Source organism: Cucurbita maxima, unplaced genomic scaffold (genome assembly GCF_002738345.1).
Source record: "Cucurbita maxima cultivar Rimu unplaced genomic scaffold, Cmax_1.0 Cma_Scf00009, whole genome shotgun sequence".
Classification (NCBI taxonomy): domain Eukaryota; kingdom Viridiplantae; phylum Streptophyta; class Magnoliopsida; order Cucurbitales; family Cucurbitaceae; genus Cucurbita; species Cucurbita maxima.
This window is the reverse complement of record NW_019272025.1, coordinates 4,738,102-4,762,858: the sequence shown is the minus strand read 5'-3', so window position 1 is coordinate 4,762,858 and position 24,757 is coordinate 4,738,102. Positions and strand designations below refer to the sequence as shown.

Below are 24,757 nucleotides of genomic sequence, written 5' to 3'. Positions count from 1 at the left end.
CCTGCCTAAGGCAGGAGGGTGAAGACGAAACAAAAATCGAATAGACTGAATCGTCTTCCTTCATGTCATCGCCTTAGCATTATTCCTCAAGAGTTGTTATAGTTGAAAAATTTACCAACAATTAAATTAGGTATAAAAATATCACAATCTAACCGGACCCAAGTCGTTAATATTCTGGTGTAATTCCTAATTAAAGTCGATTTTGATAAAATTATTATTTTAAAGTACAAAATTTTTTTATTTTATTTTATATAATTTTAATATTTGTGATTGTCCCACTATTTGGAAACAAGTTAAAGTGGGTCACAATAAGACATTTTATTTTTGGGGTTTGTGGGTTTATTGGGAAAAATAGAAGAAATAGGGAAGTGGTTGAAGTTTGCTGCCTTAAATGGCCTTGCAACGACCCACAGGTATCTAAGGTTCGATTATGAACACGGTAATGGTATGATATTGTCACTTTGAGAATAAACTCTTATAGTTTTGCTTTGGGCTTCCCTTCGAACAAAACACACTATAGAGCCTCCCTTGAGACCTATGTAGTTCACAAATAGTCTCCCCTTAATCGAGACTCGACTCCTTTCTCTAGAGCCTTTGATAGTCACTTTTGACTACACCTTCAAGTCTCACAACTTTTTGATATTTTGATATTCTATTGACATGACTAAGTGAAGGGTATGACTCTGATACCATGTATGTTAGGAATCACGAATCTCCACAATGGTATGATATTGTCCATTTTGAGAGCATAAACTCATGGTTTTGCTTTCAACTTTCTCAAAAGACCTCGTACGAATGGAGATATATTCTTTATTTATAAATCCATAATCGTTCTCTAAATTAGGTAACGTGTCATTCTCTCCCAACAATCCGACCACAACTTCAACTAAAAATGAAAAATCTTACCCACATAATAAAATACAATGAATGGAATTAAATTAATTGAGAAAAAAAATCAAAACTATAATTGGTTCAAGCCAATAGCATACCAAACACAATGGTTGTCATTGGCTCTAAACTTCTGGCAAAGCCCTCTATAAATTTGTGCTAACATCAATGCTAAAGGATGACAAGACCTTCGAACCATACGCGCAATGGCACGAGCTAATTATCTTATTGTTGCTCTATCACTTCACGTAATTTGGCTGTTATTTTTTTTATCAAAACATGCAATGCTTTGGAGGTTAAGATTTCTCGTTATTTTCCTCTAATTCTCATATTCGGTGATTCTACTGTAGATACTGGGAATAACAACTTCATTCCCACTGACTTCAAGGGAAATTACTTTCCATATGATAAAGATTTCTCGAACCATGTTGCCACGGGAAGGTTTAGTAATGGAAAACTCATACCGGACATGATGACCTCTAAATTGGAGATAAAGGAGCTTGTTCTTCCGTTTTTTGATCCTAAATTGTCAAATGATGATATCAAAACAGGGGTCAATTTTGCATCTGCCGGCACAGGCTTCGACGATCTAACATCGACTATGAACAAAGTAATTTCGATGACGAAGCAAATTGATCTTTTCAAGAATTGTACTCAAAGGCTCGAAGGGATTGTAGGTATGGATGAAAGTAAAAGAATTATTAGAGGTGCTTTGGTGGTCGTTAGTGCAGGAACCAATGACCTACTCTTCAATTTCTACGATGATCCTATCAAAAAGTTGAAATACAATATCAGCGGCTATCACGATTTTGTACAAAGCAAACTACAGAGCGTGGTCGAGGTAAATTTTATATAGTATGCACTCATTAATCCTAATCAATATTTGACACAAGGTTAAATTATAAAAAAAAATATCCTGCAATTTAGATCGGTACACCATTTTAGCTAGATCAACATTAAGTCGTTCCAAGTTTCAATTAATTTTTTTGAGTTCTTGAAAATATTCTAATTTACCTATTTTTGTTCGAAAACACTTCGGGCTAATTTTATTTTAGGGAATTTACAATCTTGGATGTCCGAATATTATAGTTGTTGGACTCCCTCCAATCGGGTGTCTTCCCATTCAAGAGACTATCATTTAAAGATCTCCCTCGAAAATGTGTAGTAGATCAAAATTCAAATTCAGAGGCCTATAATCAAAAGCTACTAAAGTTGTAAAAAAATTTAGAGGCTAAACTCTCGAGAAGCACGGTTTTGTATGCTGACATTTTCACCCGAATCATGGACATGGTCAATAATCCTAAAAAATATGGTAAGTCTGAAAAGATTTGAGAGAAATCAAGTTATGAAAAAAAAATCAATTTAATTAATGTGAATTTTGTTTGGGGATTTTATCAAACGGGTTTTGAGCAGACGAACAAAAGTTGTTGTGGAACTGGATTGACTGAAGCAGGGCCTCTATGTAATGCATTAATCCCAACGTGCAAAAACCGATCAAAATTTGTATTTTGGGATAGCTTTCATCCGACTGAAACAGCCTATAACTTCATCACTGAGTCGCTTTTCAATCAGTTTTTCGATCACGTGAATTGAAATTGATGAGTTTCAACCGAGCTCTAGTTTTATGGCATTATGGGTTTAAAAGTATGTCGTAAGTTACAATAATAATTGACAAAAAAAAAAAATTAAGAGAAAATAAGATCTATATATTCACTTTACCTCGGAACAAAAATGGGATGAAAAACAGCCAACTTACCACCGGTAAAAAAAGAAAAAGAAAAAGAACCCGAAATTACAGCTCCGATACGTTTTATCATCTCGGCCGAAAAATCGGATCCCGGCGCCATCGAAAAACAAAACTTTTACATGTGAAGTATATTATTTTAGTCTTCAGAAATGCTCTCTAAACGGGGCCGCCATACGACAACCCGGGCGCCGCGGCGGTCCCGCCGTGACGGTTTCTTGTCGGATACAACATCGGAGAGGTAAGGATCACTGTCTCCGGTGGTGGTGCAAGATGGAGTTTTGAGGCTGCTTCCGGCGTTTCTTTTCTTCTCCGGTAAAGAATTCGCCGGAATCAAGAAATAAATAGTGCCCCTTTTGAGCTCAGATTCCGGCGAGAGGATCAGAATCCGACGAACGACCTCTTGTGAAGAAGGCTTACTAAGAACATGATTTGGGTTCGCTTTTAGGACATCGCCGGCGGTGATGGGATGGGCAAATTCATCGATGTGGCCATTCAAATGAACGATTCGGATCAAATCAAGAGCACCGCAAGGAAGAACACAAGCTAAACAACACCTTAAACTGTTACCCATTTCAGCAAATTACTAAAATTTTCAACTCTGAACGAGGAAATAAGAATAAAGAACAATGAACTATATATATATAACTCCCAATTTTATTCGTACGGACAAAATCAACAATATGGGGATTTTTTTATTAAATTATATAGTAAATTCCGGCCTGTTTGGTAACTAGAATAAGCAAGGGAGTTGCAGGACAGTGCCCTTAAATAATTTATATAATAATTACAACATGATTAAATAATTTAAATTCACTACATGTGACAGATATTGAGGTTGAGTCAGCTTTAATTAAATGAAAATTAAAAAATAAAAATAAAAATAAAATTAAATGACTTAAACTCGAACTAACCCAACCCAATATTTTAAAATTGGGTTGAGGGTTGAGTTTAATTCATTACTTATCGTTGTTATGGTTGAAAAATTTACGAAATAATTAAATTAGGTTTAAAAATGTCGATCCGACTCAACCTATACTCCTAGTGTAACTTCGACTCAACCAATACTCCTAGTGTAATTCCGAATCAAAGTCAATTAATCAATGATAAAAGTTTATAATTTTTGGAGTACAAAAGTTTTTTTTTTAATAATTTTAATATTTGTAATTGTCCCACCATTGGGAAACAAGCTAAAGTGGGTCACAATAAGACATTATTGAGGCATTTTAGGTGGCAGGTTAAAAAGAACATTGATTTTACCGAACGTTAAAACTTTATTTTTGGGGTTTGTGGGTTTACTGGGAAACATAGAAGGAATGGGGAAGTGGTTGAAGTTTGCTGCCTTAATGGCCTCTGCAAATCCACTTCTTTTCTTCTCTCTGTTTCTTTCTTATGGGTTTTAGGGTTTATATAAAGATTTTATCTCCACTTGCTCTGTTGGGGGACGCAGCTTCATGGGTCATCCACCAAATTCACCTCATTCTCATTCTACAGCCTCCGACCATGCCCTCACCAGCTCACCTGCAACAGACCGCCAAAATTAAAATACGTTGCACGCTTGAATTCTTATAACTATTTGATCCTTAAACGTTAAAAAGTGTACAATAGGTCATTACACTTTCGTGTTATATGGCTTCCATTTTAATGGATAAGAATTCAGTTCAACATAGGAAAATAATGATCTTTTGAAGTATCTAAAAGATCTACTCTTAGTATATGTATCCGTAAACGGTAAGATTTGTGAACTATCTAGTCTAATTAGTCATTCTGAACATAGTCTAAAAAACAAACATATATTTTATAACTAACCTGTATCTAATCATGAATTTCACGTGATTAAGATGATTAAGATATATAATTTTGAGGATATATAACCAAATGGAATTAAATTAATTGCAAAAGAAAATGTACAAAACCAAATCAAACCATAATTGCTTCTGCCAACAGCGTACCAAACATATGGCTGTCATTGGCTCTAAATTGCTGGGGTCCTTTAAGAGGACAAAGCCAGAGATGGTAGGCCGCAACACATTCTGTGACTCAGCTTTTTACTAAAAAGAACACTTGAGTAACATTCATAAGCCCTCTATAAATTTGGCAAAGATGAATGTTAAAAGGATGATAAGAACTTTGAAGCATACGTGCAATGAAACGAGTTAATTACCTCATTGTTGCTCTATCACTTTACATAACTTGGCTGTTGTTTCTTAGCCAACCATGCAATTTCTTTGGAGGTTAAGCTTCCTAATTCTTTTTAGAAATCGAAAAGATTGAGAAAAATCAGTCATTCACAACCATTGATGAAGGATTCCTCGAAAAGTTAAGGATTAGTAATCCTTTTTAGAAATCGAATGGATTCGTAATTCTACTGTAGATATGGGGAATAACAACTTCATTCCTACTGTTTTCGAGGGCAATTATTTTCCGTATAGTACAGACTTTCCTGGCCATGTTGCCACGGTAAGGTTCAGTAATGGAAAACTCATGCCTGACATGATTGCCTCTCAATTGAAAATAAAGGAGTTGGTTCCTCCCTTCTTAGATCCTAAATTATCAAAGTAAAAGAATTATGGTTAGTGCTTTGGTGGTCATTATTGCAGGAACCAATGACCTAACCTTCAATTTCTACGTCATTCCTATCAGACGGCTGCAATACAATATTAGTGGTTATCTAAGATTTTATACAAAGCAAACTACAAAGCAAATTTTATACAATATGCACTTCATTAATCCTGATCAATATTTAATGTAAGGTTAAATTATTAAAAAAAAAAAATGAACTTTGCCTTTTATTTAAAAAATACTTAAAAAGTACCTTGAAAGTTGGATCACACATCTAATTAACTTTGTTTTAGGAAATTTATCATCTTGGATGTCGTAATATTGTGGTCGCTCGACTCCCTCCAATTGGTTGTCTTCCCATTCAACGGACCCTATCATTTAAAGATCCTCAAAATTGAAAAATGTGTAGAAGATCAAAATTCAGATTCAGAAGCCTATAATCAAAAGCTTTCAGAGTTGTTGAAAAATTTAGAGGCTCAACTTTCTGAAAGCACAATTTTGTATGCTGACATTTACACCCCACTCATGGACATGGTCAATAATCCCGACAAATATGGTAAGCCTGCAAATATTTGGGAGAAATCAAGTTATGAAAAAAAATCTATTTAATTAACCTTAAATTTGTTTGGGCATTTTATCGAACAGGTTTTGAGCAGACAAACAAAAGTTGTTGTGGAACTGGATTGGCTAAAGCAGGGCCTCTACGTAATGCATTAACCCCAACGTGCAAAAATCGATCAAAATTTATGTTTTGGGATAGCTTTCATCCGACTGAAACAACCTATAACTTCATTACTGAATCACTTTTCAAGCAATTTTTCGATCACTGAATCAAAATTGATGGGTTTTCAACCGAGTTCTAGTTCTATGATTCTTTTCGTAATATTTCTTTTAAGTTGTTCACAGACATAGAGAGAATAATTGAGAATAATTGAATGATTGATAGATCATTTGAAAGTTAGAAGACTATTTTAAAAACTTGATCAGAATTTATTTTCCCAATAATATTTCTTTTTAAGTTGTGATTGATGAATCATTTGGGAGTTAAAAGAGTTACTTAAATTACATAAAAAATTTAATGAAACATTTGAAAGTAACTTTAAAAATAAAACTAAGTTTTAAAATAAAATTGTTGAGGTTTTTCAAGACTCGGCAGTTATATATTCAGTGTACGGTATGTATTGGTCTAAGTCCATTGTTAGCAAATATTTTCCTCTTTGGATTGTTCCTTTCGGATTTTTCTTTAAGGTTTTTAAAACGCATGACATTTCCACACCCTTATAAAAAAATATTTCATTCTTCTCCCCAACCGATGTGGGATCTCACAAAGTAACTCATCCTTTTTAGTGAGAGAATTCTTCTTCGCTTCTCATTGCATGAAAAAATGATAATGAGATTGTGTAACATTCATCGTCTCCCTATAAATTCATGCACCAACTTGGCAAAGATGAATATCTAAGGACGATAAGAACTTTGAAGAGTACCTGTAACAGCACGAGCTTATTACCTCATTGTTGTTGCTCTATCTGACTGTTATTTCTTAGAAAATCCAGCAGTGCTTTGGAGGTTAACACTTTTCATTCTTTTTCTGCGATTCTTATTTGGTTTGAATCCTCAATAGATACCAGGAATAATTACCCTCCATACTGCAAAGATTTCCTTGGCCATAAGGCCGTTTGGAAAGTTCAGTAGTGGAAAAGTACTTCAATCTAAAAAATTGTTGAACTTCCAAAATTGAATCAAATATTCTAATAAATCAACTACTCATTGTTCTAAATAAACACTTCTTATTTATTAACTCTATATTAAAATGGATAGGAAATTTACCAACTTGGATGTCAATATTGTGGTGGTTGGCCTTCCTAGTTGGTTGTCTTCCCATTTAAGAATCCTCTAAATTGAAAAGGCATAGAAGACTATATCATTATTATAATTTAATCAAGGTAGATGACATAAAAAATAAATAGAAAAACAACAACTCTCCACTATAGAACCGATAGGCAGCCAAGAGTCATACCAGAGAGATGTATTGGTTCCATTGCCAACATCATGTATAATATCTCTTATAGCCAACTCTCTCAACACCTGTCAAACTTTCCTACAAACCCAGCTACCATTATTTGGTGGGTTTAATACACCAACAAAATGCTCCTATTTTTTAGAAGCATTCTAAATTTAATATTTATGAAAAAAAAAGATGCTAAATTTAAAATTTATTGAGATACAGCCAACTAAATTTGAACCATTAAAAATGCGATGGATTAAAATAATAAGGAAACCAAAGTATATGAATGTAAAAATGATATTTTAGCCGAAATTGTTTTAGGTGGTGGGGTTGGGGCACGTGGGCTTGTGAGGTTTTGGTTTTCAGAGCCCTCTAATTGATGGGATGGTTGGAAAGATACAGACCGCTGGTATGGTCCTTCTGATCCAAACGTACCATATGTCCCATTCTCGCTTCACTGACACCCCCACTTCTCAAACCGTGTGGTGTTTATTACAGTTTCAACACTCTGACACATCCCAAACTATGTATAAAAAAATCTTTGTTAGAAAAGAAAGAAAAAAGAACGTACTAATTCATTTAGATACGTCCATTTTTTTCGCCCCAAATAAACCAGAGACAAACTCTGCTGATAGCAAGCCATAACAGCTTGTTTTGCACCATGAAAGTGTGTCCCACCAAGACAGAAGCCAGGAAATCAAACATGTTGTCAGGCAAGGTCAAGGACAAAGAAAAAGCATCCACAACAGTTTCCCAATATCTAGCAACAAATAGACGGTGAGCAAAAAGGTGTCTAAGGAGTCTCTTAAGATTGCAGCACACAAATTACACTAGGAAGAGGATAGGTTGAAATATGGCATTCCCCTTTGTAAACGGTTAGTCGTATTTATAGCTCCAAAGCTAAGCTCCAAAGGAAAGATTTTAATCTTCTTTAGATAGGAATCATTCCAAAGTACCAAGTAAATGTTGTTTTGGCGCCTATAATTACCTTGTTAAGAGATTTAATACTAAAGACATTGGAAGAATCAAGAGGCCAAGACCATAATAGTCATTTAAATTCCTAAATTAGATGGGAAAAAAAAAAAAAAAGGAGAGATGAGATAAACTGGTCGACTTAGTTATTTCCAAATCATTAAGATTCCGACTAAGGTTCAAATCCCATGCAGCAGTAGATGGAATCTAAACTTCTGTTACTGTACTATTAGACAGAAGAAAGGCAAAAAAGACGAGGAAATACCGTATCAATGTCTCCACAACTAAGCCAAGAATCATGCCAAAAAATAAATACACCGACCATTACCAGACAGCGGTGAGCACAAGAGGCAACCAAAATCCAAAGTAGTGCATATAATACGCTAGGGAGATGTGTTAGAACCCCTCTGAATGAAGCGGGGCCATACACAAGCTCTCTCAGTATCATAATATTTTGCATTAATAAGCTTACGTCACATAGCATTTCCTTCATTTAAAAATATCCAATTCCATTTTGCCAAAAGAGCCAAATGCCAATGAAAGTTCCCGATCCTGATATAAAGTAATGAATGATTACTGTCAATATATCGCACACAAATAATTAAACTTCACTCATGTGCATTATATCTCTAGATGGTCATTCCAAGTCTAACTATAAAGCCTTCTCATCAGCCTAAGACTTTTTGAACCCACATATCAAATAATGTCTGATGGAAACAAATGATTCTCAAACCATACTCCGTTGGTCAAGAAAAGTAGACCTTTTTGTCTTGAAGTACTCTTCCAAATACAGTGGAATGTGCAAAATGGGCAGTACACTAGAATAAAGTTTTGTCCATTATCTGATGTAAAGCTTTCTTCTAAACAATGCATACGCCCAAAAAATATGCACAAAATCTTTTCTGAACCATTAAAGCAGCAAAATCTTTCAGTAGGTAAGGGATGAGATATTATGTTGACCCTTAACAATGAATGGTATTTGCAGATCAACCTACCATGTCTTTGTAACCACCCTCTGTTTTGGACTATGTTATTTTAGGAGTGTAAACAGACTATTATTTTAGAAGTGTACTTCGTGTTTAAGGACACCACGTTATTGGGGATAAGCATCAAAGGTGAGTTAGCTAGATTAAATGCTTCACAATGGTTCTATCTCTAAATTGTTTGTATATTTCTCTCTTCAGGATATCTGTTTAAACTGTGATGCCTTCACAATTCCAATGTTTCTATGCTTTTCTTTGATCTCTTCCTATTGAAGCTTGTGTCATTGAACTTCCTCTACAGGTCAGAAATCATCTTTAAAGCGATAGCCCACATTGCAGGCCGAGCTCAAGTCTTCTTCCTTACGGCTCTTGGGCCTTGAGCACAAGTTTGGATTTAAGCCTACGAGTAGAAACATCTAACACAGTTTATTTGGATATTCTTGCACGTGAGGAAAACTTGGGATATTTGGGAAAGGGTGAGTCGTGAGAGGTTGGCTGAGGGTTTTGGTTGAGAGAAAGTAGAGGAGGATAAATGGTTTCTAAGGAAGTGAGGTTTTTATTGGCAATGTACATGTTATGTAGTCTGGTGTTTTGCTAATTATAATTTTCATTGTTATAGCAGAATCTACGGGCAACCAAGATGTATCCTAATTAATTTCTTTTCTTTTCTATTGTACTTCTTTTTTCTCAAAATGGTTAAATTACAAATTTAGTTTAGAATTATGTTTATTTAGTTCATTAACTTTCAAATTTTCTAATAGATCCCTAAACTTTCATTTTTATGTCTAATAAGCTCCTGACAAACTCGACATTTCTGAAAGTTAATTGATCAACTAGACATAAATTTGAATGTTATGTCTTAATGAAATCCAAAACTTTCGATATTCAATTATAATGGAACATCTTAATTTTAGACAACTATATAGTGCCTCTGGCATTCGAGTAATATGGGCAAGGCCCTAAATTTCCTTTTGGGCCGGCTAGAAGGCCCATTTCATTAACTTCCCACAATTATGACCCCCTAATGGACACTAATTCCCAATTAGCCTCGTTTACCAGTTGCTGTTCCTGTCGTGGTTGTTGTCGTCATAATTGTCGTACATCTGTAACACCAGAAAATCCTCACCTGCATTAATTAAAGGAAGAAATTCTAGCATAGCTACCTGCTGCCTCAACCGTCTAGATGTTCAAATATTGCAACTTCCTAACGTATAGACTTAAATTGTTGTTTTGTTTGTGTCATATTTACTTTGTAATCATATCAAAACTAGAAGTTACAACTCCATGCAACCGATGATCATCTTATAGTACTTGTTTTTGCTTCATCAAACTTCCATGATCACCCAAATTAGAAACACTAATGCTTTAACGTTACACTCGAGATCACCTCTAGTAGATATTGTCCGCTTTGACCCATTACATATCATCATTAGCCTCATGGTTTTAAAACGTGTCTGCTAGGGAGAGGTTTTAATACCTTTCTAAGAAATGTTTCGTTTTCCTCTCCAACCGATATGGGATCTCACAATCCACCCCCCTAGGGGCCTAGCGTCCTCGCTGGCATACTGCCCGGTGTCTGGCTCTGATACCATTTGTAATAGTCCAAGCCCACCGCTAGCATATATTGTCCTTTTTGGGTTTTCCCTTTCGGGCTTCCCCTCAAGGTTTTTAAAATGCGTATGCCAGGAAGAGGTTTCCACACCCTTATAAGAAATGTTTCGTTCTCCTCTCCAACCTAAGTGAGGTCTCACATTTAATCTCTGGATTTTATTTTCTATAAATAAATTAAAAAGAATAATTTATAAGTGACATTCACTTAGCAACTGATATAAATGCATAAACTTTGACAAAAAGAGTTTAAAGAAAACCTGGCTATGGCACCGGCTAACTTCATTGCTCTTGCAGTGCACATGATTTGGTTGCTTCTTAGCAGAGCATGCAATGCTGTAGAGCCTAAAACTTCTCGACTTTTTCCTGCCATTCTCATATTTGGTGATTCTACAATTGATCCCGGTAATAACAACTACATTCCCACCTTGTTCAAAGCTAATTACAATCCATATGGCAGAGATTTCCCCGGCCATATAGCCACAGGAAGGTTCTCCAATGGGAAACTCATTCCTGACATTCTGGCATCAACATTAGGGATAAAGGAACTTGTTCCTGCATTTCTGGACCCCATGCTATCTGATGGTGACCTGAGAACCGGAGTCAGTTTTGGGTCAGCAGGGTCAGGTTATGATGATCTTACAACTAGTAGATCAAGAGTCATTCCAATGCTAAAGCAGATCGATCTTTTCAAGAATTACATTCAAAGACTTGAAAGAATTGTGGGAGAAGAGAAGGCTAAAAGGATTCTCAAAGGTGCTTTGGTTATTGTAAGTGCAGGATCTAATGACTTCATTCTTAATTTCTATGACATTCCCAGCAGGTCATTGGAGTTCAATATCAGTGGTTACCAAGCCTTTGTGCAGAACAGACTACAAAGTCTTATCAAGGTAATATTACTGAGGCAAGTTTTAAGGGTAACTATATATGTGATTGCACAAAATTTTGTTAGTTTATAATCTCTTAACAAAATTCAATTGCAAACCATACATTGCATTACCAGGGCAAACCTAAAGCTAACATTTCAATATAAGCACTTATCATGCCCATTTGTTATTCATCATTTCTTCATCTTTCTAAATTCTTCTTGGAGAAAATGTGACTTCACACCAATAAATTTTAGTTTCTACTAATGTTTTAAGGTAGACCTATAATCAGTAGACTTCACATCCTTCTTCACTATAATTAGAACAAACAACCTATATAAACAATGAAAAATCACACTTAAGGGTTAAAAAGTGCAGTGAGCTTATGGGTTAAAAATCACACTTAAGTTTGAAAACACAGAGACTAAATGGCTATCGGATGCAAACTTAAGGGTTAAAAAGTGCAGTGAACTTTTGTTCCATTTTACCCATGTGAAAGGAACAAAACAGGTAGTAGACTTCAAATATTAGACTAAGCCAAAAAGTACATAGGAGTTTCCAGTGGTTGTGTAGCTAAGCAGCTAAGAATTTTATTGTGAAAATGGATAGGGATTGTATCAGCTTGGATGTCGCACCATCTTTGTAGTAGGGCTTCCTCCAATTGGTTGCCTACCTATTCAAGAAACTGTAGCATTCCAGGATCCTAAAAATCGAAAATGCCTGGAAAATCAAAACTCAGATTCCCAAATTTACAATCACAAGCTCACTACGTTACTGCACGGTTTACAATCACTACTGCCTGGAAGCAAAATTCACCACGTTGACATTTACAATCCGCTGATCGACATGATCAATCATCCAAAAAGATATGGTAAGCCATGGAATTAGGTTATCTGTCCTAAAATTTCGGTTAATCATTATTATTGGTAAGCTTCACCTGGTTTTGTTTGACGCAATTCATCATACAGGTTTCGTCCAAACGACAAAAGGGTGCTGTGGGACCGGTTTGGCGGAAACAGGACCCCTGTGTAATCCAGAGACACCAACGTGCGAGGATCCTAAGAAATACTTGTTTTGGGATAGTGTTCATCCTACAGAATCAGCCTACTATTTCATTGCCGACTCCATTCTCAAGCAACTCGGCTTCAAACAGATTCGGAATTGATCTTCATCCTAAGCCGTTTATGTAAAGAGTTTTAACTTTCCCCATTGAAATCGAAACATGTTCTTTGATATTTGCCATGCCTTATGGAAATAATATTGTTCCGATTCATAAGCAGTACCAAATACAATGAATATTTGTAAGAAGAACAGTTCGAGATTACTTATCGTGAAGTAAATGGAGAGTTCTTCGACAGAGCGAGTAGCTGGTTTGCTTGATCGCAAATATCCATCCGCTCCATCACCCTCCAATTTCGGCGAAAAGAGTTCTTCCACACTCCATTTCTCTGCTATCGATCTGCAGTTCAGGAGAAACCGAAATGCGCGGGAGATGCCGTAACTTTTCTGCTATATATATATATATATATATATATATATATATATATTTTTTTTTTTTTTTTTTAATTAATTTTTTAGTTTAAATCCCATTTAATCACGTATGAATTTTTTTGGTAAAAAAAGAAAATAAATTATTTTTCTACATTAGTGTGTATTTAGAAATAAACTAGTAAAATAATAAATTTCTTTTATTTAAGAAAATAATTAAGTTGACTTGAGCTAATCACGGTTACAATGAATAAGAGCAAAAGGGTACGATGATATTAGAGTCAAGACATTGGTTGAAAAGGGGAATGAAACATTTCTTATAACGGTGTGAAAATTTCTTTCTAATACAACATTTTAAAATCGTGAAGCTAACGGTGAACTTAAATTGTTACAGATGATATTAGAGTCAGACACCAAGTCATGTGTCACAAATGGAGTAGACTGTGAGATCACATGTCTCAGACATGCAAATTAGCATCCAAAGTTAGATTGAGATCTCCGGTTGGAGAGTGAATTGTGATATTTGAACCATTTAAAATTTTTTATTTTCATTAAAACNGAAAGAAAGAAAAAAAAAAAAAAAAAAAAAAAAAAAAAAAAAAAAAAAAAGGTTGAGGTTTGGCGGGTCGGGCACGGTTTAGGGGACCCAAAACCAAGTTCGAGCGGGATTGGAACTGGATTGCGATGTATATTGTCGGAATTTCTTCGATCGGCGCCACTGTTACTCTACTTCCAAACGCTTAAATAGGTTTACCACTAGCCACACACCAACTTCCAACTTAATTCAGGAAAACGATTGCTGATTGACTCAATTTGCGTAGCGGATCATTGCATTCGCGTCTCGTCAACTTCGTTCGAGGAGTTTCAATGGCGTCCAAGTTCGGTCTGGCCGGGGGGTTGCCGGAGCGGCGAGTTCGACCGATATGGGACGCCATAGATTCGAGGCAGTATAAGAATGCTCTCAAAGTTATAACAACGTTGCTTGCCAAATATCCGAATGCGCCGTACGTCCTGGTAACGAAATACAACCCCTCTCTTTCTGCTGCCGATTAGGATTCTGTGTGATTTTGGCTTCTTTGTACCTTATCGATGATTCTTGCTTTGGTGTTTGGCATTTCTTGATAGTGATTAGCGTATTCATCGCAATTTGCATGCGGTTTTCTCCTTTTGCCTCCATTTCTGTCTGTTACTAGCACTGTGGAGAATACGTTAGTTGGATTATAGGAAGCTCCTTGTTTTTACACTCTCCACTTCCACAATACGAGAAATGAAAAGGAAAGCACTCTGATAACATTTCAGGTTGCTTCGATGTTCATTATTTTGTTAATTGTGCTTTTCTTGATGAGGTTCTTTAAGCATGCAGGCTACCCTGATCTTACTTTTTATAAGTTATTCTAAATCGGTCGGTGCATTAACAATTCAGAATGCGTGGATGAATGTATGATTATCGAGTAGGTTTGAAGGCAATGAATCAACTTAAATTTTTTTTCAGGCACTTAAAGCGTTGGTTTTGGAAAGAATGGGGAAGCCTGAGGAAGCCTTATCTGTCTGTTTAAGTGCCAAAGAGCTACTGTTTTCGAATGATTCTTTCTTGACGGACGATCTTACTCTGAGCACGTTACAAAGTGTTTGCCAGCGACTTGACCACAGTTAGTAGAATTCACCTAATTCAGTTGATGTATATCCATGTTCATGTTCTTCATTGTGAGTTATCTTATTGTTCTACGTGCAATCAGTGGACTTTGCAACTAGCTGTTATGAATATGCGTGTGGAAAATTTCCAAACCACCTTGATCTGATGATGGGGCTTTTCAACTGCTATGTCCGCGAGAATTTGTTTGTTAAACAGCAGCAGGTTTTTGTCCCACACTTGCCACCTTTCCCGAACCCCAAAATTTATTTGTACGTTGGTTTCTGTCAATATCATTTTTACTGATGCTCCTTGAATGACTAGAATGCACCTTTTTCATTTTATTAATTTTATTATATTTTTAAAGTCCTTATTCCTTTTCCTTCTCTTCCTCACAGACAGCCATCAAGATGTATAAACTTGCAGGTGAAGAAAGATTTTTGCTCTGGGCAGTTTGTAGCATCCAATTGCAGGTTCGAATGGCTGAACGGTACTTCTAGCATTTACTTTCATAATTAAGAGAATAGTAAATGCATTTAAAAAAGAAGAAAAGAAAAAGAAAAAGAAAATAGAGTGCAGAAAAGCAGAGAGCACAAATGGATGATGGACAAATTTACGAACAGATTGTGGAGATATGTTGTAGGGCTAAATATGAAAGATTTTGAATTTTTCTACAATTATGTAGCTGTTGGAGTATGTGATCAGACTGTTGGATGTTATTCCTACGGAGGGAAAAAACGAAATTAGAAGTCCATCTTCATATTAAGTGGGGTCGTAGACTTGAATCCACAAGCTTTACATGGAACATTTTCCTGGGAAATTGATTAAAACTTTAGTTTCTTGGATGCTGGAACTCCCAGGTTAATTCACATATTAGTATTCTACTGATTCTTTCGTCAAAGGCCTAATGAATGTCGAGTGTGCAGACTCTTGAAACATTGGTACTCTGTTACATTCAAATCTTGTCATAGTTCAAACATATGAGGTATTAACTGCAGTATCAAAGTGTTCATTCCTTGTTTCAGACTATATAATCTTCTATGTAACTAAGAGAGAATGGGCTTCTTTTCTAGTTTGAGTTTACTAGATCGTTCAACAGTTACTATAATATTGTGATTAAACATGATTGTTCGCTTGAGTATGTGAAGTTGAATCTTAAATCTTGATTAAGGCATTCATAAACAAGTTGCTTATGCTGCAGTTACTGAAATTCTTACAGGTGCATTATAGTGATGGTGGGGAAAAGCTGTTGTTATTAGCTGAGGGTTTACTCAAAAAGCATATTGCCTCCCATAGCTTACATGAACCTGAAGGTGCAATCTTTCTTTTTGTTCTTCCAATTTTTCCCCATTGTTGTTGTAATGCTTATAACCAGTACGGAAGGTTCTTCTTTACAATCAAAAGTAATTAACATCGATATTAATGCTCATCTATCCATGTAGCTATTATGGTCTACATTTCAATATTGGAACAACAAGCCAAGTATGGAGATGCTTTGGAAGTTCTTACTGGGAAACTGGGATCATTATTAACAGTTGAAGTTGATAGACTTCGCATACAGGTATTTTCTAAACCTTTTTTCAACAACATTAAACAGCAAGATTATATGATAACAACATAATGCAATGAAAAAAAAAAAAATAGTGGACTTTCTCCATCCCACTTATTCAATTCAAAGATTTCCTATTTTCATGATTTCAGAAGTTTGTTACAGTTAACTGAATCAGTTATAGTATGGTGGACTGTCGCAGACGAGGGTCTTAACTGGTTGTTTTCACTTCCAAAGAAAGTGTTTTACTTGATTATAAGTTCTATTCAGTTTAGTTAGCAATACAACTTTTTGTTTGACGTGATAACTCACTTCAAAGAAACTGTCTGTGGATGATTTTTCTTAGTCTGGGAATATTCACTACAATAGTCGGAGTTTGGTTTTTTGTAGTCAATCCCTTATATTCAGTTCTAGAAGATGGTGATGAAGAAACATGTGGAACAAATTCTGATTTGTTTTCCCTTCCCTTTTGTGTGTGCGTGTGTGTATGTGTATGTGTATGTATTGATCTTGGTTTTGAATGCAGAGTAAGGTATGTGAAGTGAATGCAGCTCACCCACCACCACATTGTCATTTTCCCGTTATTCATTCAAGAAAAAGAGCATCTAGTTTTTTGTTTTATCAATTTCAATCCCATTATTATCTTAATGAATTCCTGCTAATATAGATTAATAATCTTAAGTAATGAGCTCATTTGTATTAGTGCACTCTTTGGCTTCAAGTTGACAGGGGAGGCTTCTTGCTCGGGCAGGTGATTTTGCTGACGCTGCCAATATATTCCAGAAAATTTTGGAGTTACGGTATGCTTCCAAATCAATGACATATCTTGATCAAACCAAATAATGGAAATACATGGTGATGTTCATAGATCCCAAAAATGGAGTATTTTTGTGTTTTCGCCCTTTGTTATTGTCTGAACTTAAAATATTGCTCGGTTTAGTCTGATCTAATATGATAATCTAAATATTTGATGATGATAGTTTGTACATACCAAAAGTGGGTTCTTCACGTGTTTCTCCCCTTTTATTTTTGTCTTGATTATTGCATGTTTAGTTTTTACATATCCCAACTGTAGAGCGGTGATGTTATCTAATCTTGTTAATGATCTGATCTTAATATACTACTGAATTTTATCCAAGTACGAACGATTATTTTGCGTATCATTTGTTATTCAATTACTTATCAGAACCATTTTTGCATTTGCTTGTCCCTTAATATTATTCCTTTCCCCTGCATTTGCTTTTTGCTTCATGCCTACTTGTGATACTGACCATTATAACATTTGAAACCTCATGCTAAATTCTGAGTCAACACCTCCCAGCCCCAACCAGCATCATACTTTTGTATGTACCTGTGTGAATGTCTTCTGTTGGTTTGCTACCATACTGCAGTTACATTTATCATCCATAATGATTATTCTTTCTTTCTGTTTGGCAGCCCTGATGATTGGGAGTGTTTCCTACATTATCTAGGCTGTCTGCTGGAGGATGATAGTTACTGGTGCACTGAGGAGAATGTTGATCCAATTCATCCACCAAAAAAGGTGCTTTGCAAGATTTCACCTTTGTCGGATGAATTGGTACATATCTACTCTCTGAAGTTCTCTGCTTATTATATTGATGTTGCTTTCAGAATAGCCAGCTCTACCTTCTTTCTGATTGATTTATCAAATTGAACATGCAGTTTGATTCTCGTATATCAAATGCATCAGCTGTTGTACAAAAACTACAAGAAGATAGTCAGAACAAACTTTTAAGGGGTCTATTCTTTGCAAATCTTGAAATTGAAAGGAGAAAGCACATGCATGGCAAGGGTAATGACGAAAAGTTGTTGGGAGCTCTTACCGATTATTGGGTCAGGTACATTTTGCATTTTGACGTCCAGACTTCAAATTTCAAATTCCATCTTCTTTATTTCTCTTTTTTATTTATTAGGTTGTCCAACTTGGGTACATCAACGCTCTCTTGATTGGGACTGCTTTTTGTTGAAACTCATTTTAGATCTTTTTAAAATGCAAAGAATTTAATATCATCTACATTCTTATGTACTGCAACTGATGTTATAATTCTAATTTGAACGTCCTCTGTCCAATTCTCCCTCTAGGCTAGAGGACATGTTGACTCCTTGACCTCGAGGCTGTTCTTTTGACTGCTTGCTTAATGAAGTCTTTGTTTAAAAAAAATGAAAAAAAAACTGCTTTTGTTGGAACGATATCAATAACTTTAATGAAAATTACTGTTTTTATGTTTCATGAGAGAAATGCTAGCCAGCATAGGGATTGTGAAATTTCAACCACTCGATCAAAGTTAGATTGGTTCGCTATCATGAGGTTATAGGAATTTTTTTTAAGGGGTAAGAAACTGACTTTTATTGAGATACCAAGCTCGTAACTACAAAAGGCCTAGTGATGGGCCCACAAAAAAGTTAAATGAGGCTATAGGACTCTGTTTTATTTCATCCATGAATGATATCATGTTTTTTATTTCTGTACAAATGATACTTTCTATCCTGATTACAGATTTGGTCACCTAGCCTGCTTCGCTTCTGATGTTGAAATGTTCATTGAGGTGTTAGCTCCTGATAAGAAGACTGAATTACTTGAGAATTTAAAGAAAATCACTCCTTCAGCATCTATCATCACAACTAAGGCCCTTGGACAGTCGATGACGCTTTTAAGACTTCAAGTTCTGTGTGGAAATATGTTCCATCGGTCAGACTCTGGTGCGTCATTTGATTTGATTTCATTCCGTTGATTCTTGTAATCTCTGTGAGCTACATTTACATGGCACTAGGAGCTACTCTAGAAAAAGATAATTCCTAGAAAATTTGAGAGATGGTGTTAGCTTTAATTTATCTAAATTATCATGCCATTTGTCCAATGAATTTGAAGTATTTTAGGGGGTAGTAGATTGTCGAATACACTTGGAGATCTGGTACTGTCACATAACTTGTTTCTGATGCAAACTTTATCATGGAGTTATATTTTATGTCATGAAAATTGACATATTATGCTGTTCATCCCCAGAACTTGAGCATTGTGCAGTACAGATGGCAGAGATCTACTGTAAAAACCTCCCACTTTCAAAAGATTTAGATCCTCAAGAAAGTATGCACGGGGAAGAGATTTTATCACTGATATGCAATCTGCTGGTTGAGGTTTGTTTATATGTTCATGATAGATCAGTTACTTGATTATTTAGTGCTACTGTGTGTACTGTATCGTTAACGATTATGATAATGTAGCAAATTCACTTGTTCTATGCTGATGAATATATTGGTTTTACAATGGTGTAGCTCTTTTGGCGTACACAAAATTTTGGCTACATTATAGAGGCTATTCTGGTGTTGGAGTGGGGCTTGACCATCGGAAGGTTAGATATTCTTATCATTTGAATCTACAACTATAGCCTCATACACGCGTACATACATACGTATATATGTGACCACAATGAAGTTTTCCATGAGTGGCAACAAGTCCAATCATTCTGTGAAGGTTTAAACGTGCATTTACCTTCGCCATTGATATGTCCTCCTAATAAGTATCATGCAATATTATACCTGTATTTATGTTCTTCTAAAACTGATAAGCCATCCATCAAAATATTTTTTGTCCATTAAAATAACTGTTAGCAAGAAATCTAGAGGGCATATTTTTTTATTATTTATTTATTTATTATTATTTATTTATTATTTTTAGTAACATGAGAGGGCATAAGGAAGGAAAGGATTCTTTTGGAAGTCATACTATCCCTACCCCATGGGTAGTAATTACCATTGCAAACACTAAGATAATGATTATGCATTCTTGCAGGCTCTCTCTCTCTCTCTCTCACACACACACACACACATTATGAGCAGATGTGTAGACTGTTTCCAGTTCTCTTATCTAACTGTAAATCTAATTCTCTTTTTTGTCAGATATGCTTACCACTACAAGATTTTATTGCTGCACTTGTATTCCTATTTAGGTGCCTTTCCAATGGCTTATGAATGGTCAGTACCACATTTATTAACAAGTTATAATCATATGATCAATGCTTTAAAGGGCTTCGAAGGCTTATGCCTTGAGGCTCAACTCGACCGCACAAATTTAGGGTTCACAAGATGTTTCCAATTTAAAATTGAGGCTTATGCCTCATCTGCCTCACCTCTTCAAGAAGAAAAACCTTGATTTAAAACATTGCATATGGTAATTTAGTGCTTTCTTTGTCTCTGGTTTATATACATTTCTTCTTTGTTTAGCTATGCTAGTTAGAGAGTTGACTGTATTTCTTCTTCTAGGTATAAATGTTTAGATGTAAAGAATATCCTGGTGGAAACTGCTACCCACCACATTTTACCCCAGATGTTGGTATCTCCTCTTTGGGTAGATCTAAGTAATCTTTTAAAGGACTACTTGAAGTTTATGGATGACCACTTGAGAGAGTCGGCTGAACATTCATTTCTTGCATATCGCCATAGAAATTATTCGAAAGTAAGTAAAACTATTAGCTTTGTGGATATTATATGCGAAATTTGGCAAGCTAGACCTTCAACTTTTCTCAATTAGTATTTACTCAAGTACAATGCTCTCTGTGTTTTGCATGCTTGAGAATGCACTTGTTTTGCCATGTATTCAGTGTTTTTCTATATTTTCTTAGAGCTATATGCTATTTTTGGGCGTTTTCAACCTTCTCTTGTGCAGATACAGGAATTTTTCACCAATAGTACATTTAATAATATGAGGTGGTTTATTAGATAGAATCTACTACGATCATCTGTTTTGACATTCACTTGATCCCCACGTTTGTGGAATAAAATTCATTCGAACTGATTTTTCTTTTGGAACTTTGCTGTTGTGTCATGCCCGTTTCCACATAGTACAAAATATAAATATCGACTGTATAATTGTTTGATGATCCACCCATATATATAAACGTATTGAGAAATTAGTCAAGATGGTGTAAAATAGTCTAGATACTTCGAATATTTAGATGATTTACCATTTTATAGTTTTACTACATGCTTCATGGATTGAAAGAAACAAGTTCTTTGAAGATCCATTTGGACAGTTAATTCATGTGTGATCCGGAGTAATTTTTCTTTGAAGATCCATTGGAGCAAAAATCATTTGTTTGATTTCTTTTTTACAATTATGTGATCACCATAGGAATTCTTATACTCTGAACTCTTCTATTTTTTTCCCTTTTTTAGTTAACCCGTCCCTTGTAAAAAAATTAATGAATGACATCTTTTTAAGCAATTAAAATATATGATCTGCCTTGGCTTCGTCTAGCATCAGTGTCTGTTATGTAAAGCTCTCACTCTATTGTTCTTCAGGTTGTTGAATTTGTTCAATTTAAAGAACGATTGCAAAACTCCAGTCAGTATCTAGTTGCAAAAGTTGAAGAATCTATTTTACGATTAAAGCAACATGCACATAGCATTGAAGAAGAGGAGGTACTTCTTACATAAGTTGTGTCATCTTATATATAAAATTCATTTGGCCTTGATGTGTTTGAGGCAGACTGATTCAATATTTCTTCTTTCTTTTAGACTGTTCTTGAGAACCTGAAATCTGGAATTCGCTTGGTTGAGCTTTCTAATGAGATCCCTTCTAAACCTCTGACATTCAATGAAGATTTTCAGTCACGTCCGTGGTGGACTCCAACATCAGAAAAAAATTATCTTTTAGGTTGGTATTCTTTTATCTTTTATTTGAGTTAAGTTTAAACTTAACTCAAATGAGCATTATCATTTAGTTTTGCCCCATTGAAAATCACACGGTGCGTAATTTGATAGTAAATTTCTGAGGATAAGTTCATGGGTAAATTTGTGTGCTCCAGGAATAATGGTCTGTTTGCTATTTTAATCTGAAATTTTCCTAATGAAATTGTTTCTTTTTCCAAAAAAATAATTAATAAATAAATAATACTGTAATCTGATTACCGGTACCATTCAAAGAGAAGCAACAGAGTAATCCCGTTTGGCTTGAATATTTATATTCTTTTTTAATGTCAGAATTTGTAGAAGTCTTGTCAGATAAGCAATCCCATGTTCTCTTATTTGTCCGATCTTTTTTTTTTCGTCTTTCATTTCTGATAACATCAGAATCTTGTACACAATTTCATGAACTATGGTGATGGGTATTATTTGTTCTCAGGTCCTCATGAAGAAATTTCCTATCGTGCGAGAGAGAACTTGGTAAGGAATCCTCAACTTGTGTTTTTCGGGCCTTTTGGTTACTTTCTTACCCCACCCCCCCTCAATTACATTTTTTAGTTGTTTCCCGAATTTCCTTTTGAATGAATATATCCGTCACTTTTTCTCACTTCTGTAAAATGTGGTACTAACGTAGAGCCAAGATCTGGAAGCTGGTTTTAGGAGAAATATTGAGAGGAGATCTCTTCTTCCTTGCATGCTTTACCTTTCTGTTCAGAGTGTTTCTACGTCAATCAAGGAAAACTTTGAGATTAGTGGTTCTCTATCTGATCCTAAAATCTCCACGGAGCTAAAAAATTTGCTTGAGCGCTATGCAAAAATGTTGGGATCTACTTTCGAGAATGCAGTTGATCTGGTTACGGGGGTTTCTGATGGACTAAGTTCTTATAAGGTATGTTCTGTTTGTCCTAAACTTAAGAATTTAATGTTGAACTGGTTATATATGTTTTTGTTTGTCTTGTATCATGTCTTGAGCTACAAAGCCTGCTTTGTGTATACAATCAGCGTTATCAATGAAAACGGCGTCTTGTCTGCAAATATTCATATGTGACACTTGGCTTTTGATTGCTCGTCTTGTTAATGTCTGATGGTCTTTAGAATTATGTAAGTTTGAGCATGTGACCTATATTATCTTTTCAATGTTATGGGAGGAAAGTTCAAGTAAAATTGTCTGCTCAATATCAGGTTCGAAGTCTTCACTAGGTTTAGATGCATTAACTCTTAAAATATGCATCTTGACATGGACAGATTTATGCTTTTTAACACCTAAAATATGCATCTTCATTTTAGGTTTAGTATCTTGCTGTCAGTACGTCATAGTGACTCGGTTATCGATCTAGAATTTTGTTATAATCATCATCTTGAGAATATTTTTTTTGCAGGATTTCGGCACCAATTTGGTTGAATGGTTTAATTTTGCTGTGTTTCTAAATGCATGGAACTTGAGTTCTGGTGGATGTTGGTCTCGCACCTGGCATACTGTCGATTCTCTTCTGGAAAAGTACATTTTGGAGGGTGTCGCATCCTTGGAGTCCACAATATTCACTCCTTATGAGAATATGCGCACGCTCGTGCAGGTGGTCTCAGAGCCATTAGCTTGGCATGGCCTTATACTCCAGGCATGCGTTCGATCTTCTCTTCCATCTGGTAAAAGAAAGAAGAAAACAGGATCAGCTGAGCTATCCTCTTCTCCTCTATATCTTGCACTGCGGGATTCAACACAATCTCTGTGTAGTACTCTAGAGGCGATGCTGAAGTGGTTAATCGTCAACCAATCAGATGATGGTAAATTAGAAGCCATACTTTCGTCTATGCAAAACGATGGAAATAATGATGGACCTGGGCAAGTATTTCAGATTCTCGAAACTTCAATGTCGTCCATGGACAGTACAGAACTTGGTCATTGGATTACTGGAGCATTTAAGTGTTGGAATACTGTAGAGGTCGCAAGAAAGCTAGTTACTGGGAAGCATGTAGTGTTAAATGAGTTTATAAAAAATTGTGAATCAAAATTCAAATCAGTTCAGAAATTGAAACAACAATTATCTCAAATCTGAAGGCCTGCTACATTCATTCCCCATTGATGCCACATCGCTTAGGTTGCATTCAGCCAGCCAAAATTCATCTCCGGAAGAATATTGAGTTTCGAGTTGAGTTCTTTTTTTCATTCAAGTCATTATACACCCAAGATTTTGCTCGGCAACAATGATGTGGCGGTGGTTGATCTCGAGTGGGGACTCTACAGTTCGATAGGCTGAAACCAAATAAACAACTTTTTCTTGCTTTATATTTGAGGGGAAGTTTTAGATTGATAGTTTTTAGTACAGATTGTGAGTTTCAGAATCAAGTTCTGTAAGATCCAATTTGTCGTGGGTTTTGGCTTCAGCTCATAGGAGTATAGTCCATAATAGTGTAATATGTCTTTAGAACAAACACGTCCATACTATAACGATGATTGCTGTACCTCCGAATGTTTGATTATAGCCAACTACCTCAACTATGCAACCCAGGGGTGTGCGAGCCCGCCTAGTGCATCCACAGTTGCATGTGTGGATTTACTACACATCTAATTTGTCCAAACTAGAGGCTAGACCATGATTTTAAATGATAGGTCTTTAATCACAATTATTGTACCTCCGACCACAGCTAACTAGACAGACCATGCAAGCCCAGGGGTGTGCTAACCCACCAAGTGGGTCCACACTTGCATGTGTGGGTCTAAAATACTATGATTTGTCCCAGGTCTCTGATCATGTGTTTGA

The 24,757-nt window shown here is 35.7% G+C and overlaps 2 protein-coding genes, 2 long non-coding RNA genes and 1 pseudogene across 5 annotated transcripts; 3 read left to right on the top strand and 2 right to left on the bottom strand.

Annotated features, from left to right (window-relative positions):
- The first annotated feature begins 391 nt into the window (after window positions 1-391).
- Window positions 392-6,051, top strand: LOC111484028 (annotated as a pseudogene).
- On the bottom strand, window positions 3,836-4,949 carry LOC111484564. The gene is made up of 3 exons (XR_002718526.1): window positions 4,797-4,949; window positions 4,585-4,718; window positions 3,836-4,153 (listed from the first exon to the last, which is right to left on the bottom strand). It is a non-coding gene; the product is annotated as an uncharacterized LOC111484564 (long non-coding RNA).
- A 452-nt stretch (window positions 6,052-6,503) lies between the features above and the next one.
- On the bottom strand, window positions 6,504-11,151 carry LOC111484559. The gene is made up of 3 exons (XR_002718520.1): window positions 11,023-11,151; window positions 7,022-7,087; window positions 6,504-6,840 (listed from the first exon to the last, which is right to left on the bottom strand). It is a non-coding gene; the product is annotated as an uncharacterized LOC111484559 (long non-coding RNA).
- LOC111484498 (GDSL esterase/lipase At1g06990-like) lies at window positions 11,055-12,907 on the top strand. The gene is made up of 3 exons (XM_023131129.1): window positions 11,055-11,652; window positions 12,238-12,499; window positions 12,597-12,907. Exons 1-3 carry the CDS (start codon window positions 11,065-11,067, stop codon window positions 12,791-12,793), a joined length of 1,047 nt encoding a protein of 348 aa, XP_022986897.1. The 5' UTR covers window positions 11,055-11,064; the 3' UTR covers window positions 12,794-12,907.
- Window positions 12,908-13,808: 901 nt separating this feature from the next.
- Window positions 13,809-24,500, top strand: LOC111484423 (N-terminal acetyltransferase B complex auxiliary subunit NAA25-like). Of its 2 annotated transcripts, XM_023130996.1 has the most exons (19): window positions 13,809-14,130; window positions 14,609-14,765; window positions 14,853-14,971; window positions 15,145-15,219; window positions 15,966-16,059; window positions 16,189-16,307; window positions 17,025-17,095; window positions 17,733-17,874; window positions 17,979-18,154; window positions 18,814-19,016; window positions 19,321-19,451; window positions 19,590-19,666; window positions 20,214-20,288; window positions 20,577-20,769; window positions 21,615-21,734; window positions 21,831-21,969; window positions 22,438-22,478; window positions 22,633-22,887; window positions 23,378-24,500. In XM_023130996.1, the coding sequence occupies exons 1-19, from the start codon at window positions 13,984-13,986 to the stop codon at window positions 24,050-24,052; spliced, it is 3,009 nt and encodes a 1,002-aa protein (XP_022986764.1). In that variant the 5' UTR covers window positions 13,809-13,983; the 3' UTR covers window positions 24,053-24,500. The 2 variants fall into 2 exon arrangements, with proteins under 2 accessions (XP_022986764.1, XP_022986765.1); XM_023130997.1 differs by lacking the exons at window positions 13,809-14,130; window positions 14,609-14,765 and having other exon boundaries at window positions 14,941-15,018.
- Window positions 24,501-24,757: the final 257 nt, after the last annotated feature.